The sequence below is a fragment of the Podarcis tiliguerta genome (assembly GCF_965153285.1).
Source record: "Podarcis tiliguerta genome assembly, chromosome: 6".
NCBI classification, from domain to species: domain Eukaryota; kingdom Metazoa; phylum Chordata; class Lepidosauria; order Squamata; family Lacertidae; genus Podarcis; species Podarcis tiliguerta.
Genome location: NC_139539.1, coordinates 60,916,957 through 60,933,102, shown reverse-complemented (window position 1 = coordinate 60,933,102; position 16,146 = coordinate 60,916,957). Strand labels below are relative to the sequence as shown.

At 40.9% G+C, this 16,146-nt stretch overlaps 1 protein-coding gene across 20 annotated transcripts in view; it reads right to left on the bottom strand.

Moving 5' to 3' along the window:
* Positions 1-16,146, bottom strand: part of SGIP1 (SH3GL interacting endocytic adaptor 1) — a 126,789-nt gene that overhangs the window by 63,805 nt on the left and 46,838 nt on the right. For 10 of the 20 annotated variants that reach the window (XM_083448283.1, XM_083448282.1, XM_083448284.1 and 7 more), the window contains 5 exons: positions 12,284-12,308; positions 8,543-8,620; positions 7,034-7,090; positions 2,664-2,718; positions 1,353-1,528 (listed from right to left, as the gene is read on the bottom strand). In XM_083448283.1, the coding sequence (XP_083304409.1) occupies positions 1,353-1,528; positions 2,664-2,718; positions 7,034-7,090; positions 8,543-8,620; positions 12,284-12,308 (391 nt within the window). The remainder of the gene's footprint in view (positions 1-1,352; positions 1,529-2,663; positions 2,719-7,033; positions 7,091-8,542; positions 8,621-12,283; positions 12,309-16,146) is intronic. The other 10 variants (XM_083448268.1, XM_083448266.1, XM_083448267.1 and 7 more) reach the window with 1 other exon arrangement.

Below are 16,146 nucleotides of genomic sequence, written 5' to 3'. Positions count from 1 at the left end.
AAGCTTCAAGGCAAAGACAAGTCAGATGAGACTTTAAAGAGATAGAGCCCATACTGAATATACAAACTGCTGCTTGCCCTGGAAGGGTTCAGTCTCCATCCCTGCTCCTTTGCTTTCCTATGAGTTCTGGAATCTCCAGGGGGAAATGGATACTGTACAAGCAATTTCCACAAGGGAGAAGGTCCTCCAAAGCCTTTATCTCCAAGCTCTCTCTCATGGCTGGCAACCTCTTTTTTATTTCACTTCAATAAATTATTTAAAACACATTTTTTCTTACTTGCTGTCATTGGATACACAAGGACTAGTAGCTTACCGCAGCTCTGTTCTCTTTATGACAAACACTTTTGTTGTGTTCACACTTCATATCGTCACTTATGCATTTAAAACACTTTACAGTGCAATCCTATGGCTGCTTAATGAGGTCTCCCCGTGTTCAGTGGGGCTTTCTCCCCGGAAAGTGTTACAGGAGGGCAAGTCCTGCTTGTGTGCAAAATTTTCAAATGGAAATAGTATGTGGGGAAAGTGCTAAAAAAGTACCTCTCCCTCTGCCAGTCTTTCCTTTCAAATTGCAGCCTTGTATTCTGTTGGGGGTGGGGGAATCCTCCAGATCGTATCACAGAACTACTTGCCATGTCTTCTCCTTCTCCAAGGGGCAAAACAATAGCATCTTCATTCATTCTCTGCTGCCCCTTGTGACATAACAATCCAGACTATTTCCAATAAATTAGATTCTGACTTTACATGGAATCTTACGTTGCCAAATTACAGCTTTACACCTTTAAGCATACATAATGGATTGGCTTTCAAGTCTCAGAGGGTGCCTCCGCATAAAGCATAGGAAGGGGTCTACTTCCCCTTAAAAAAGATCAAGGATCTCTCCTGAGCTCACAGAATCAATATATGGCTATCTGTCTTGTGGGCATTATAATTAAAGTGTACCTACAAAAATGTGACCCTATTTTTAATAAGTAAAGTCATCTATAATTAGTAATGTATTATTTTTTGTTAAAGTGCTGCAAATGTTTTTTTTCTTTTGGCATGGATCAAAATAGCCGTGCCATTCACTGATATGAGAAACATTAGGCTTACTGAAATGTACTTGGCATGCACAGAAAGTTGCTAGTGCAGTTCAGCAATATACTTAAAAAAGCAACCTGTCAACATGCAGAACACACTTTTCAACACATCCTGAACCAAAAATAGTTTCTGAAAAGCCTTGCCATTGTGTGATAAAACCAAGATTTGTTATAATAAAAATGCTAATACAAGGAACAAATATAACAAGAAAGCTAAGCAAGATTAATTTTTGAAAATCTAATCAATCACCATATTAAAAAAAGAGTTTTGCTTACCACTAGAGATGGCGAAAGTGCAATGTTGCCTATAGAGGCTTTCAGTTCATCAACGGTTGCCGCACTCTTAAGAACATCTTTAGACTGCAAGGGCTTAATCTTAATGTTGAATTTCTTGTGTGCCTCCTCTTCCTCTTCAGATTCACTTGAGGAGTAAAAGTGCTTTCCTTTGGTAGGTAGATCACAGTTAAAGAGAAATGTTGTTGAATCACAAAATATAACTTTTGGAACTGATTGGCATGGGCCAACAATGATAAAAACAGATTTACAAATTCCAGAGAATAACAGCAACCACCAGCAGCAGCACCGTAAGATATGAGATGGTTAATATTGCGGAAGGCAAACTATAATGCTATTGGGCCCAAGCCATTTAGGATTTTGTACACTAGTATTAACATATTGAATCGGGCCTAGCAGCTCAGCATTTTCAGGACCAGAACCCTACCAGTAGCTGCAACTTCGAAGCTGTCTCCAAGTGCAGCCCTACACACAGCAGGGTGCAGTAATCCAAATGGGAGGTCAGTATAGCATGCTTAGCCCAAGCTATTCTTGTCCAGGAATAACCACAGCTTGTGGACCAGCCTAAGCTGGGCATTAGCACTTCTAGAGGCCATAGGGGCCGCTGGCGACTCTAACACAGGCAACTTGCAACCTGCACACATTTAACTTGTTCGTATTCAGCTTTACATGTTTGGCAAAAATAAAAGGGGTGGAAAGGAAGCAGGATTCCAGTAAAAATGATTTTGGCAATCCCATCCGCCACTGAACCCAATGTGTTTTGACTCTACGCAATTTTGGCTTTACACTTGATCACCAGAACGTAACCCCTGCGTAAGTTGAGAGTAGCCTATAATAGATTCTGGATCAGCAAGTACTACGAACCTGTACCTTCAGAGTAAGTGCAACCCTTTCAGAACAGGTCATCCACCTAATTCCTGGACACAAGATTGGTCAATCCACAATACCTCCATCAGGATCAATTTCAGTTTCTTGGTCCCCACCCAGACCATCACTGCCTCCAACACCAGGCGTGATTGTTGGCTCCTTTTTTCTTTTTATAATGATTGCTTAAAATTAAATTTTACTTATGGCCACTATCTTTTCATCCATAAAGCCTCTTGTACATTTTGGGCTCCTTTGTGAGGAGGGGCGGGATATACATTTGATAAATATATAAAATAAAATAAACTTGAGATACTGATGTTTCAGGGGCATCCAGCGGTAGGGAGGATGGCAGCAGGTGGCCACACTTGAACCCACACTTGTTTCAGAGTTTGCAAACTCAGTTGTAAAACTGACCATGAAGGATATAGCCTGGTTCGTCTGGTCTGATGCTGTATCCTTCGTCATCAAGCTCAGGTGAATTCTGGTGCAGCAAACATAGTGAAGCAATTAGAGTACTTGCAAAACATTAAGTAATCACTCTTTCTTTCCCTTCTCTCCCACCAGTTGCATATTAATAAGAAGCACTTGTCCAATAAACTATTGGGATGTGCAATGCTCTCTACGCTTAACTAAGAATGAAGGAACCTGTTTTCTCAGCCAGGAACCTGTTTTCTCAGCCAGGCAGTCAAACAGTTGTGCTAACTGCTCTGATCTCTGTGCAGTAGGGGGAACATGGGGTGAAAATATTAAATAGATAAGGAATATGTCCAATATAAGAAAATGGTGGCTTGGAAATATGGAAGACATCAAAGCATTATGTATGCAAACATTTGCATTCGGCCTCTTGCTAAAGAAGGGCTCATTTCCAGTGCTTGATAGAATTTTCTTTTTGCACCTTTGCCTTCTGGTTATTACTCTTTAAAAGTGATGTCCCTGTATCAGAGATCAAGTTGGCTCTCATTTAATAAAATAAAATCTAGCCTCCACCTTGGTTTACATGGCCATGACAACATTCATAACAGAACCAGCTGCTTCTTTTCTGATGGTTTACAAAATTCCCAAGTTGCTTCCTTCTTCAAAAAGCTCCAAAGTGATTTACAACTAAAATTAAAATACAGTAATAAAATGCATAATCATATAAAAACATAATCAGAATACAAGCATCCTATCACTGGTGCTCCCAAGAAAAACATCATGGACCATGGTATGGAAAGTTGTCAAGCGATCAAGGACAATCAATGGGGACACATTCCCCCATCTCTCTGCTGACACAAGGTATAATACAAGATGGCCTCAGTGCCTAAACCAGGCCTAAACACAGAATGAAGTAGATCTAGAAAATCAGCTTCACCCAAGAGTGCCTGGAGACTAGAGCTGGTTGCTGCCCACCGACTCAAGAACCGGGCTCAGCAAAGGGACATTTGCAACCAGTCTATAGTTATACATAACTTTGGGGTCTAATGAATTTTATTAATGAGTAGTCTTGCTGCTGGCTCTTTCGTGGGACTACTCCCTCTCTCAGAGAGGCATTAATTATCTTCTTGGGCTAGTTGGCCATCCCCTCCCTACTGGATGTTATCAGTCATAACATGTATGGGGGCAAGAACACCTACACCCTTCCAAGCACATCATCCACATTCTCAAGCCTTATTAATTGAAACTCATCCATGAATATCTGACAAAATAGTGTTCTGGATACTCTTAGAAACTGGCCTGCTATAATAGTGAAATCTAGGTCTCTATGGATACAAGCAATCATATCCTCAACATGCCTTACAAATAATTCACAGCAGGCCATTGAGAGTTCCACCATATCCTTCAGGCCAATATGTAAAAGTATCCTATAAAGCTCTGCTGGATGAGACACCAAGGATGATGGAGGCAGAGAAGTAATTTTTTACTGCCTTCACCAGCACAAAATAGGCTTTACAATGAGCACACACTTGCTTTCGACTGCATTCATTCCAATTCTTCCTCTACTTGCATTATAATCATATTCTAACCTGCTTTATTGCTCTCAACTCCAGGGTATACCATGGTACTACATGGGCTCAGGCAAAGCCCTTAGGGGTGAACATAGGGCAAATCCTAAACTGCAAAGATAGACCAGGACCTCAATAGGATTGCCAAACCTCTCAGCAGAAAAAATACCCCAGAGTCTCCTGGAAGCCAATTGGTTCCATCAGTCTTCGACGGCAGACCATTCTAATAGGCCCCCATCTCTGCAGAAGAGAAAAGTAACTGACAATCTAAATCTCAACAGGAGGGGATCTGACCATGACAAGAGAATGCAGTTACAGTGAGACACAGCTGGTTGATAAAGCCAAAAAGGTAGTACCAGAAAGAGCAGTTTATTTGAACTATACGGTCTCTATATCAAATCTCATTTATTGAAGCATTTTCCAAAAAACAATGTCTGGAAAGAATGCATGACACATGTGTTAAAAAAAAATATTGTAGCATACCACTCTATTTATAGATATTAATCATGCCAAATAATACTTCAACCCAAACACCCAGTCTCTTCAAACTGGGCATAGTAACTGTACTAAAAATAATAGTAATATTTTGATTATTTTACTTATAATGCATATATATATTATATATACTTGGTATACAAAGTGAAGAGAAAGAACTTCACACACACACACACACACACACACACACACACAAACAAACAAACACACAGTTAAGGACTACAGTAATTTTGTTATATTACCAGATCAAGTTGTGTGATTTTAAAGGTGATCATTGTAAACAGGAACACACTTGAACTTTTAAATTCTTTTCAGCTAAAGCAAGCAAAAACTATTCCAAAAGAAATTTTAATTTCTTCTAATTAACTTGGACACCTTCCATACTAACAGCACAAAATCTGTCTGAAATGGTGCCCACCTTATTAGCATAATTGGTCTTTAACATTTTATTGGCTCTTTCCCATTCTTCCAAGGCAATTTTGCACAATCTAATTAACACGAAAAGATTAGAAGATATTCCAAAGTAGGGCTAGGGCATCCCTTTGAAGCAAGGGTGCTCAAATATGCAAACACTCCTTCTCAAATGACTGCGAGGAGAACCAAAGTGGTCTGTTCTGCTTCCCCCTCCCCCGGCTAGTCCCCCTTTCCACAAGGCTGTGTGGGGCTGACTGCTTTTTGCAGCCCAAGATCTTGCGTTCTGACAGCACTTCTAATGACCATGTTCTGGGACTGTAAAACCTAGAGCAGGCTTCCTCAACCTCGGCCCTCCAGATGTTTTTGGCCTATAACTCCCATGATCCCTAGCTAGCAGGACCAGTGGTCAGGGGTGATGGGAACTGTAGTCTCAAAACATCTGGAGGGCTGAGGTTGAGAAAGCCTGACCTAGAACTTCAAGAATGGTTGATGCAGGACAAGAACCAAAGCTGTTGCTGATAATCCTCATGCCCCAAGGCAGTGGCGTAGCGTGGGTTGTCAGCACCCGGGGCAAGGCAAGTAATTTGCACCCCCTAACCCGTGGATTTGCGCCCCCTAACCCGTGGATTTGCGCCCCTAACCCTAACCCCCAGATGTTGCGCCCGGTGCGGCCGGCCCCCCCTGCACCCCCCATGCTACGCCACTGCCCCAAGGGCCTTCAGAAGCAGGTTTGCTTTCTGCACCACGCATGGTGCTTTCAGAGATGAAACATCTTTACATCCGCCTGGTTAAAATCATGGAGACCGTATTTCTGCTGATTTCAAGTAGGTATATTGAAAGACACTGCAGTTCAGATAATGGCTGGCAAACATTTTTATGTTTAGTATGTGCAAAAGCCCTCAAGCTTTTATGAGTACAAAAAGGAAGCAAAAACCTTTGAGCTGAACACAGCATTGTTTATGTATCTCTGTTCCAGAGTAAAGTGTAACCTCGCATCCACATCTATATGAATGCACTATTTTCCTTAAATAATTTAAATTGTTGCTGGTTTAATTCATTCAAATTACTCAAAGATCATATTCTTTTTCTAGCTCTAGTTGCAATTCCCCATACCAGCAGAGACTTAAACCTGAAACAGGTGTGATACAAGTGTCAATTTTGCTAGGGGCTCCAAATTTGATGGCAATCTGCATGGTAATCTAGAAAAAGAAAGAAGCTGTAGATTTCTCTTTTGTGCAAACTACATCACTACAGAGGGGAAACTATGTATTTTTTCATGTTCCATCTGTTTGTCAGAGGCAGAGTCTTAGCTCACTTGCATACAAGTTTGAAGAAGGTAAGAAACAACAAGAGAACGACTGGTATTTCTAACCTTCTCCAAACTGCTGTGTAAGACAAGGCACCACATCTTCCTTTAGCCTTCTGACAGGCGCAGGTGACAGGTGGGTGTGTAGTAAAACTGATGTTTCATGCCTGCCTAGTTTGAATAAGATAGCGAGAGTGTTTCCTGGCAATCTAAAGCTTTGCACAAGTGAGGAAAGACTCTACCTCTCTTCTAAATTCTATGCATGTGCTGGAGGGCTTAGAAGGAACGTGAACTCTCACTTGCTCAGCAGTTTGAAGGTCATAAATAAACTGTGAGAACAATATATTTCTACGTGGGCCAAATTTAAGATCCCAATTGGATAGCTGGGCAGCTGGACATGTCAGTGAAATCCTGAATATTCAAATATTGTTATCCGCTTTGTGATTTTGTGATTATGATATGTACTAAAGTGTGAAAGAAGTAATCAAGAAACACAGTGAACACACACACACAAAACAGAGAGGCAAGTTCTCAGAAAATTCTTATAATAAGGAATGTTCTTGGGAAGGTATGAATGCCAGGTGATTACTCTTACTTACATATCTTTCCCAGTCAATCTCTGAATAAAACCCATTTGGAGCACCATTGGTTCTCTTCTGTAATACACAGTTAAAAATGATAAGTTTTATATTAAAAAGGGGAGAACAGCAACATGCACTAGTTTCTTAGAAGATATGACAAAGTCATGAGTTTTCAATTTGGGATTGTCTCTTAACTAAAGTGGGTTCTGGCTCCCTACTAATCAATCTTTAGAAAGAGAATGCCAGCCTGTCAATCTTCTTTGAGAAAGTAATTTCCAGTGTTTGAACTCTTGAATTGTTCAAACCTGATAAGCCAGCAGCAGGAATTGCAAGGAAAGACCACCATGCTGCAAGTTATTACGGCTTATGGGCAAGACAAATGAGGATAGAGCTACAACTTGGTGGTAGAGCATGTGATTTGCATGCAGAAGGTCTCAGGTTCAACCTCTGGCATTGGTCAAGTAGCAAGACCTGAGAACCTGGACAGCAGCTACTAGTCAGATTATACAATACTGGATTAAATGGAAATTAATAATATGATCTGGTATATGGCAGCCCCCTATGTTACAAATACACTTGAACAGAAGTGATGAGTGAATTAAGCTCTCCTAAATTTAAATAAGTATTACTTTAATATGCTGTACTTCATTTCTGAAGCCTTCGAAACCAAAGCGGTCAGGTGATCAAATAGTGGGCCAGATTCAACTAATGAGTCCTGCTAGTGGAAATGAGCAGAAGGTCTTCCATGATCCCACTCCTCCCTCTCCATGCTATCCCAAATTGGCGGGGGGGGGGCATCAGGGAACCCCTCAAAACAGTGTACAGGGGTGTGGGGAGAGAAGAGGGTGATTGTTCTGTCTGGCAAGCTGAAATGCTTGTAGTGATGGAATGAACTCCTTAGAGCAATGCTGAATTCTTCCCATAGTCTTGAGCCATTTACAAAACCTGGAGAAGTATACAATACATAACAGACTAATGAGGAGGAGGAAAGCCACAAAATAATCATATAGTTGTTCAGATATCAATCAAATATTTCATTTCAACCAGCTGTTACCTTCAACATTCAAGGAATGTCCTATAAAATATTCCATTTTTGCATGATACGTGTGAAATTATCCATGAAATTATCTACTTCCTAATGCATATTATGAACGCAGTCCTGTATTATTTATCTTATGAATGTAGTTTTCAAGGTGAGCCTGGCACACGAGGTAATCCATTTCTATTTCTAGTTACCTGTATCCGTCACAAATGATCCAAATACTACTGAATATTAGGAAACCATAGTGAGTACCTAAACATAATTAGACATCTATGGACACACAGAAACACATCAGAATCACAGGGGCAAAAACATATGTGGTTGGGCATCCTATGCAGAGCACCTGGAGTAAAAAAATACATTGAAGTAAGTGATGCATAAACAGTGCTAAACATACATTTGTACATGCAAACTTTTTTTGGCCAGGCTTAGACATTGTTCCAACCAACCCCCGGGAAGCTTTAAACCAATATTCATGTCCTTACCGAAACTGATTTTCCTCCTTCCTGTGCACACTCTGCTTTGTTATTGGAGGGTGGATCATGAGGATGAGGGCTGGGTGGCTGGAATGGATTTTGTTTTTTTATAGAAAAAGGGTTAAAGTATTGGGTGGTTCGGTTTTTTTAAAACACATGAATCTACATGGAGTAAGCAAGCTCAGAATGCACTTTTCAAAGGCATTACTTGCCAAATGTAAATGCTGCTGTCAGCAGACTATTTTGGAATGTATGATAGGGCTCCATTCAGCAGAAACTGGTTCTCTTATAACTGAGTGGCATGGACAATTATCTCTAATGCTAAATGTTTCCCCCTTATTTCCTTTGAGTAAGATGTTTACAAGACATAACGTTTTCATGCATTTCAGAACTATGTCCTCATACAATTCTGCAGAACATGCTTTATTTAATGTGGCGGCCATTGCAGTGGGCCTTTAGAGTCTTGTAATATAACTCAGCATTTCTTTTGTAACTGAACACATACCTACAAGAAGTGACTCAGTGAATGTTTTCATCCTGGTTTTGTGCAGAAAAAGGTTAGCAACATTTTGCTATTAAGTAAGTCTTGAAGAGTTCTAGGAAATATGATCCTTCTCTAAGTGCCAGCTCTTTTGGTATTGATCATCACCTACAGTCTTTTATGACCTCTAGTCTACAAAGTAAATAAAAAAACAGGCCAATAACATGAACAGTTTTCAAGCATACTTTAAAATTCTGGTCATTTAGCTTCTTCTTCTTCATTAATCTGATTAAAACTTGCAAGCATATAATTCCAAAGTCAGCATAAAAATAAGGCTACATTATACTAAATATAGCAGAATAAATTATTCAGGTTCATGTTTCACAAAGTAAGCACCTTCTCTTAATCTTAATGTGAGAAGGGATTGTGTACAATTTTAAAGAGAATGTAATTTTTTTGTACTAAATGAGAAATGAAGTTAGCATCATTCTCATAGCCTCTGAAAAGCAAAATGCTACATGAGGAACATCATCAACAAACGTAGAAGTGAAGGCCTTAAATGAAAAATCTTAGGAAAGCACTAGTGTGTCACAATGAACACACCGAGGTGGTAACGGTGCATGAACCAGCATGGACAGAGAGAGCGTTTTATCATTCATGGTCAACACCAAGAACAAAAAAGTTGCTCAGCAGCTCATTGCTTCTCAGCTTGCCTCACAGAGGATGAGAGTTACTAGGAGACCCCAGCATCCCTCAGAGAGCTACGGTCCCAGAGTTCTATGGGAAGAGGGATTGTTAAGCCACTTTACAGGCAGGATTCAACTAACTAGTCCTGCTAATGGAAGCCAACACAAGGACTTCCACTAGAGCAATGGGGATTTCCCCCCTCTTCTCCTCCTGTGTGTCTCCAAACAGGCTCAGGTGTGTGTGTCAGGAGAACCCCTAGAATAGCATACAGAGCTGGGGAGAGGGGGGTTGTGCCATCTGGCAAGCTGGAAGGATAGCCATAGCACTACACTGGATTCCTCCCTGGGAATTGTAGTTCTGTGAGGGGAATAGGATTCTACCAACAACTCAGCACCCTTTCCAAACCACAGTTCACAGGATTCTTGGCCGTTTAAAGTGGTATGATACTGCTTTAAATGTATAGTGCAAATGTGGCCCATATCTGCAAAGAAAGCCAGTCCTCCTCTGCCTTCTGTTCATCACTTTGGTGTTAAATTTAACTGGGTGGTGGTGAACAAGTGCGGAGATTGTTTCTTGCACGGGGTTTCTGTGTTCCCTGCCTCCCTTTTTAGACCAAGTATTTCCCTCCATATCATATCATCCCTCTTCCAGTCCCACATTGTTGATCTGTGGGGACAGGAATGAAGGAGAAAGACTGCTGAATGTGTGCAGGCTGTTTCTATGAGCTGGGACCCCGCATGCTCAGGAATTCCAGCTCACGGGGGCATTAGGAAGACTTTCCCCCTTCAAGACAACAGGGGGGCACGTGGGGACTCTCTACATGATCTCGGGTATGTGAAGTGCCTGAAGGGGCAGTGCACCTGTTACTTCTTTAAGTATGTAACACAGACAGGGACTGTGGGGTGGAATCAACGTGCAAGTTGGGAATGTGAACAGAGTTGTTTTTCTTCTGCTGAACAGAGCCTTGGCTGAACCATTAAAAACAGTATAGAGTTCCAAATGTGGTCTGCTTTTTGAATCTTTAAGCTAAAAGCGCTTGACAAAACACAATGGGGATGCAGAAGGATGTGTGGATGCAGGCTTTTTTCAATCTACAGCTGCGACCCTAAGCACATCTACTTGGACGTTCAGTTCTTCTGAAATCATTAATATTTACTTGCAAGTAAATATGTTTAGGATTAAGGATCTTGGGTCAGAGGTTTAAATAGACAGAAGATGAAAGAAAGAAAAAATTATTAGGGCCTTTCCAGAAGACAAAGCCCCACCAACCCCTTGAAGTTATTTATCAAGATACGATTGGGCTAGCCTCTATCCAGCACCACTAGTATGATATTTAAAGTTGTATAGTTCTCTCACCCCCATTCTTTCCCCCCTATACATTTCTGCTGTATAGGGGACAGATGCTCAGCCCTTAAAAAATAAAAACCTACAGGAGATGTGCACTCCTGTATTGGAGAAGGAATGGCATAGCCTTCTAAGAGCTAAATAAATGGAAAAGGGGATTTGCAATAGAGCTGCAGGAGGAAGAAAATAAAAAGCAGCCTTCGTTTGTTTTGCCACTGTTTGTGAAGATAAATGCTCCAACACCAGAAATATGAAGAAACATCACAGGCAGGGAAGTCAGCACTCATCACTAATGGCTCTATCTGTGGTCGTGGCACTCATGCAATGCATCCTTGCAAAGCACTCGCGAATTAGCAAGGGACATGCTAAATAGGGAAGAACCCAATTTCCCCACTGACAGTTACATGCTTGGACAATGCGATGTTCCAGACACAGATGCATTTCCTTTAAGGAAGACATCTGAATCAAGACCAATGAAACAGCAGCTCATTTATTACGCAAAATAATGATCATCTGGAAAGGCCCTTACTACTCCAATTCCTTTAATTTTAGGAGAAAAATGACGCTGTTTATGGCTGATAGTGTTTCCATTCCACTGCTGAAAATCTGGTGAAGACTAACAAATGCTCCAATTTTCCTTAGAGTCTTCACAAGATAAATTTAAATGGGAGTTTTAAAGTCAGGAATCAATAAAAAGTGACGTAAAATCCATATCTGAGCCCAACATTCTTCATTGCAAACTTAAAGCCTAATAGCTGATGTGGTACATTTCCTTCTATAGTCCAGTTCTAGCAGAGACAGAAAACCTAAAATCATAAATAAAAGCAACAGTAACTCAACAGCAACCCTTCTCCTATTTCTATTCTCTACAGGAAGGCTTCCTGAATTGACCAATTTTAAATATTTGCAGGTATTAAACGTTTCTTCATCTTTCATATAGTTGTTTGTCTTTGTTCATTGTATTTATGATGATTATTAGAAAATTTATCTCACTTGATAATCCTTTGACCAAAAAAGTTTTGAGAGAAGGGCCTTAGACACTGGATATAAGCCAATGCACATCAGGCAGTGTATCAACCTTGATCGTTTTAATATTATTAACTATATTAAAATAGAAATAGGGCAAAGGGTTCAAAATTGCTTATGACGATTCACAGGATGGGGGAAGCATTTTCCATTAGACACATCTAATTTAAAGTTAAGACTAATTCAATATATAAATTCCTTTAAATACTTACAGTTCCATCCCTGTCTGGTGATCCTCTGTAAGAAAGTAAAAATATGTACCATGACTACAAAACATCAAACCTCCTGCATTAAATTTTTGGAAATACTTTCTCCTCATTATTTTTAAAGGTTGGAGTTCTGCACTGCAAAACAATCAGCCAATATTGACTCTTTCACACATGAATCATATAAAAGGGGCATAGAAAGGGGCTGCAGGACCATGCCACTATCCTCCACCTTGAAGCTATGCTGCTCTTCAAGCCTTCTGTGCCTCGGTCCCTCTAGACATCTTCCTGCACAAATTTCCCATGTGTTCCGAAACCCTACGTGACTGGGGTTCCATAACACATGGAAAGTTTTTGCACATAGGGTCTCTCTTGAATATGTCCACACCTAACATACAGAAAGGGCGAAGGAGCTGCATGACCTGAGGGTTGGGACAGTGAGGCAGCGCCACTGCTCCATTCATCGTATCATGCTCAGTTATGCAATTCACACCTGAAGAGGACTTGAGTTGAGACACAATGTGGGACTGTTTTTAATCAAATTGACATAGATTAGTTGACTTTGAACAGAAGAAGAGGCAGCCAATGAGGCAGTTCAGGGAAGTTTTTAATATGTGACATTTTAGTGTATTTTTCATCTTTCTTGGAAGCCGCCCAGAGTGGCTGGGGAAACCCAGCCAGATGGGCGGGGTACAAATAAATTATTATTATTACTATTATTATTATTATTATTATTACTACCACCACAGCCATGTTTACCTGCTGCCTCACCAGCTGTTTCAGGCCCTTTCTCCCCCTCACAGAGGTCACTTCAAGAAACTGCCCTGTGATTATTTATTTATTTATTTATTTATACCCGCCCATCTGGCTGGGTTTCCTGTGAGGAAAGAAGTATCAGTCAATGAAGCAAACTGCTATTATATAGTCACTTTTCTTGAACAGCTCACTTAAAGACCACATGCATAATTTTTACTTTTAAAATGTTTTATCACTGGTTTTAATTTATCTTTGGAAGCCTGGTTGACTGAAGAGTAGAGTAAAAATACTTTAATAAATAATAAATCTTCTCTCATTAAACAAGGAACCCTCTCCTTGTCAGCTCTACTTCTGACCTTCAGAGTTCCTGTTTGGGGATGGATTATGAGCATGTTCTGCTGAATGTGTTTATAACCTCCCTTCTGATCTTCACAGTAAACGTACAAAAGTCAGAAATGGAGGAGCCAGGGTCAGGTATATAAGGCGCAGGGGCTGGTATAAGCAACACCAAACCCTCTCCACATACTCTTAAGATGCATCCCAAAGAATGCTTCTCTCTCTTCCTCAAATTTCTATCTATGAAATAAATAACAGCTTGCCGGCAGAAGGCTATTTGTCAGGCTGAACACAATGAAGATTGTGTGACATATATGAAGAGCAGTAGTACCGGAATAGAGCTGACAACACAAGACCCCTACAGTTTCTTAACAACAGAGGTTTAGAAAAGGCTCATTTCACTTCTGTAAGTCTGCCTAGTTAGAGATCCATATTGCAACATAAAGAAAAAACCATAATGCCCGAACAGGAAAACAGCACAAGGGTCTTCAGCAGTTAATGTCTCTGCTAACTTACGTGTTTCAAAATTGTATTTTCGACCAGCCCATTATAATTACACACTTCCACTTTATGATACTATAAAGCTATACCATTAGTGCTCCCAGAGTGCCCATAAAAAGGGAAACTTAAATTATTAAAGATTATGTCGGGCATTCAGCTTGATGCAATGTAGAAGGTTAGTTGTTATCTCAACAATTTCCTCTAGAGAAAAATAGAAAAATATTTAAAACAGTTTTCGTTGTCTCTATGCCATTGTTGCAAGCTATCAACACAGAAGCTTGTAGGGGGGCGGTTCTTAAGTATGAGCTGGTATGAGCTTTGTTGTTAGACAGACACATTAGTGAATAATAATTCAAAACACACAATTCTGCCTGCTCCCTTCTTGATGTTCTTTGTTCAGTTGGTCCTGCTCCCCTTTAACCTAATGTTTCATATGAACAACAAACATTCCACTTATAGTGGAAATATAAATAATTGTCTCTTACATTTAAGGGAGAGTCGCTCAAGTTAACCCTGCTTAGAAGAACACAAATCCAAACATTTAATTTTCAAAATGTAATAAATAAAAAAATAATAAATTTGCCTCATATTTTTCGCAATGATCACTATTACATGGCAGCAAACAATAATTTGACATAATTTGCATAGACATACAGGAGTGGAGTTGAACCTGTAAAGTGATATCCAATGTTCATCATTTTCAGGCTTAGGCCCACTGAAAATCAATGGACAAGTTTCTTAGGCCTGTTGGTTTTCAGTGGGTCTAGTTTGAGAATGACAAACATTGGGTATCATCTACGCTTGCAAAGAGTTTGTTGTGCACATGCATTACATTTTTTAGGTAAATAAGGCATATGTTTAATCAGAGAAGTGCCAGAACTCAAACCTACTGAGAAAGTCACAGATTCTAATCTCAGATGGGACAAAGGCTAGTTTTAATTAGTGGTGAGGAATCTGTCCCTTGTTCAGGAGAACCATTATCCTTATTATATCACATGTTCCAGAAATGGAGCCGTAGCACTGACCAACTTCAGACACTGAAGGTGGATTCTCTGTCAGCTTAAATGAATCTATAGTTGCAGCAACCTCCTTTACCTGTTGCTAAGCAACCCATTCACAGGCTAGGACCGCAGTAGAGGCACACACCTTTAAAGGTGAGGCAATAACTGTTTCTCCCTACACTTGGGGAAGATTGTAAATAGGTTATCGGGAACTAACGTTGTTGTTCACTTTCACCCAGGTCACCAAAAGAATTTGGCAAAAACAAATCCCCAAACCACCCAAGAAACTGACAAATTGACCTGCAATAATCACAGGGACAAAGACAGTATGGCCACTCTCTCTCTCTCCCCCCACCCTCATCATGGGCTGGCTGAGTCAGAACAATACAGATGGATGGTTTGCCAAGGACCCAGGAAAGGGCTCAAGTGGGATAGGGAATTCAACCTGCTCTTTTGCCTCACCCATTTCCACAAAGCGTGTTCTCCTTCATGGGGAGCACGTGTTGCGGTGGGGGCCTCCAGGACACTCCAAAGTTGGAGGGCTGGCTAATTGATCGTTGGCCACTGATGCGATTGGGGCTTCCCTTGTTGTTGGGAAGAAGTTAATGTTGCCATTTACTGATTGACAGCCAGAAATACTAAAACTCCTTGCACGGGGCTAGGGCTTCCTCTTTTCGCCCATGCATCGGATTGCCCGTCCCTCCCTCCCTAAAATTAGGGTTGTTCGCTTTGACCTTGCTATGCCTGTCATGGGGTCGTCTGCTTTGGAGCGGGGACCTTGTAGGAATTTTGTCCATCTGGCTGATTGGCTGGGGCCATTTGGTTTTTGCCTACTGCGTAGCAAATCGTCACAACTTGTAAGGTTCGCGGTTAGGCATTGGTTTATGGTTTGGTTGGTTGAGGGGCATGGATTGGCTGTGCCTGCCCCTCTAATGCTGTTGCTGCAAGGGATTCCGTTAAAGGAATTGGGAGCTAACTATTGCTTGTCCACTCTGTCAAGGGGGCTCGGGCCATAGCAATGAGCTCCTGGTTGCATTTGGGGTGAGGGCAGGTTCCCTGCTCCGCGTAACCCCCAAGTGTATTCCCCCATTCTGACTTTCGCATCGTGCGGAATGTCAGTCTGTCCCCCATGGTGGGGGCAGATAGTCGCAACCAATGCCTACGCAACCACTCACAAATTTGTATTTTAATAGTGGCCAAAATTATGCCAAAAATCTTAAACAAAAATTTCTGTGTGATGTGTGAGTTATTTGGGGTGGACCTGGGGACCTCGAC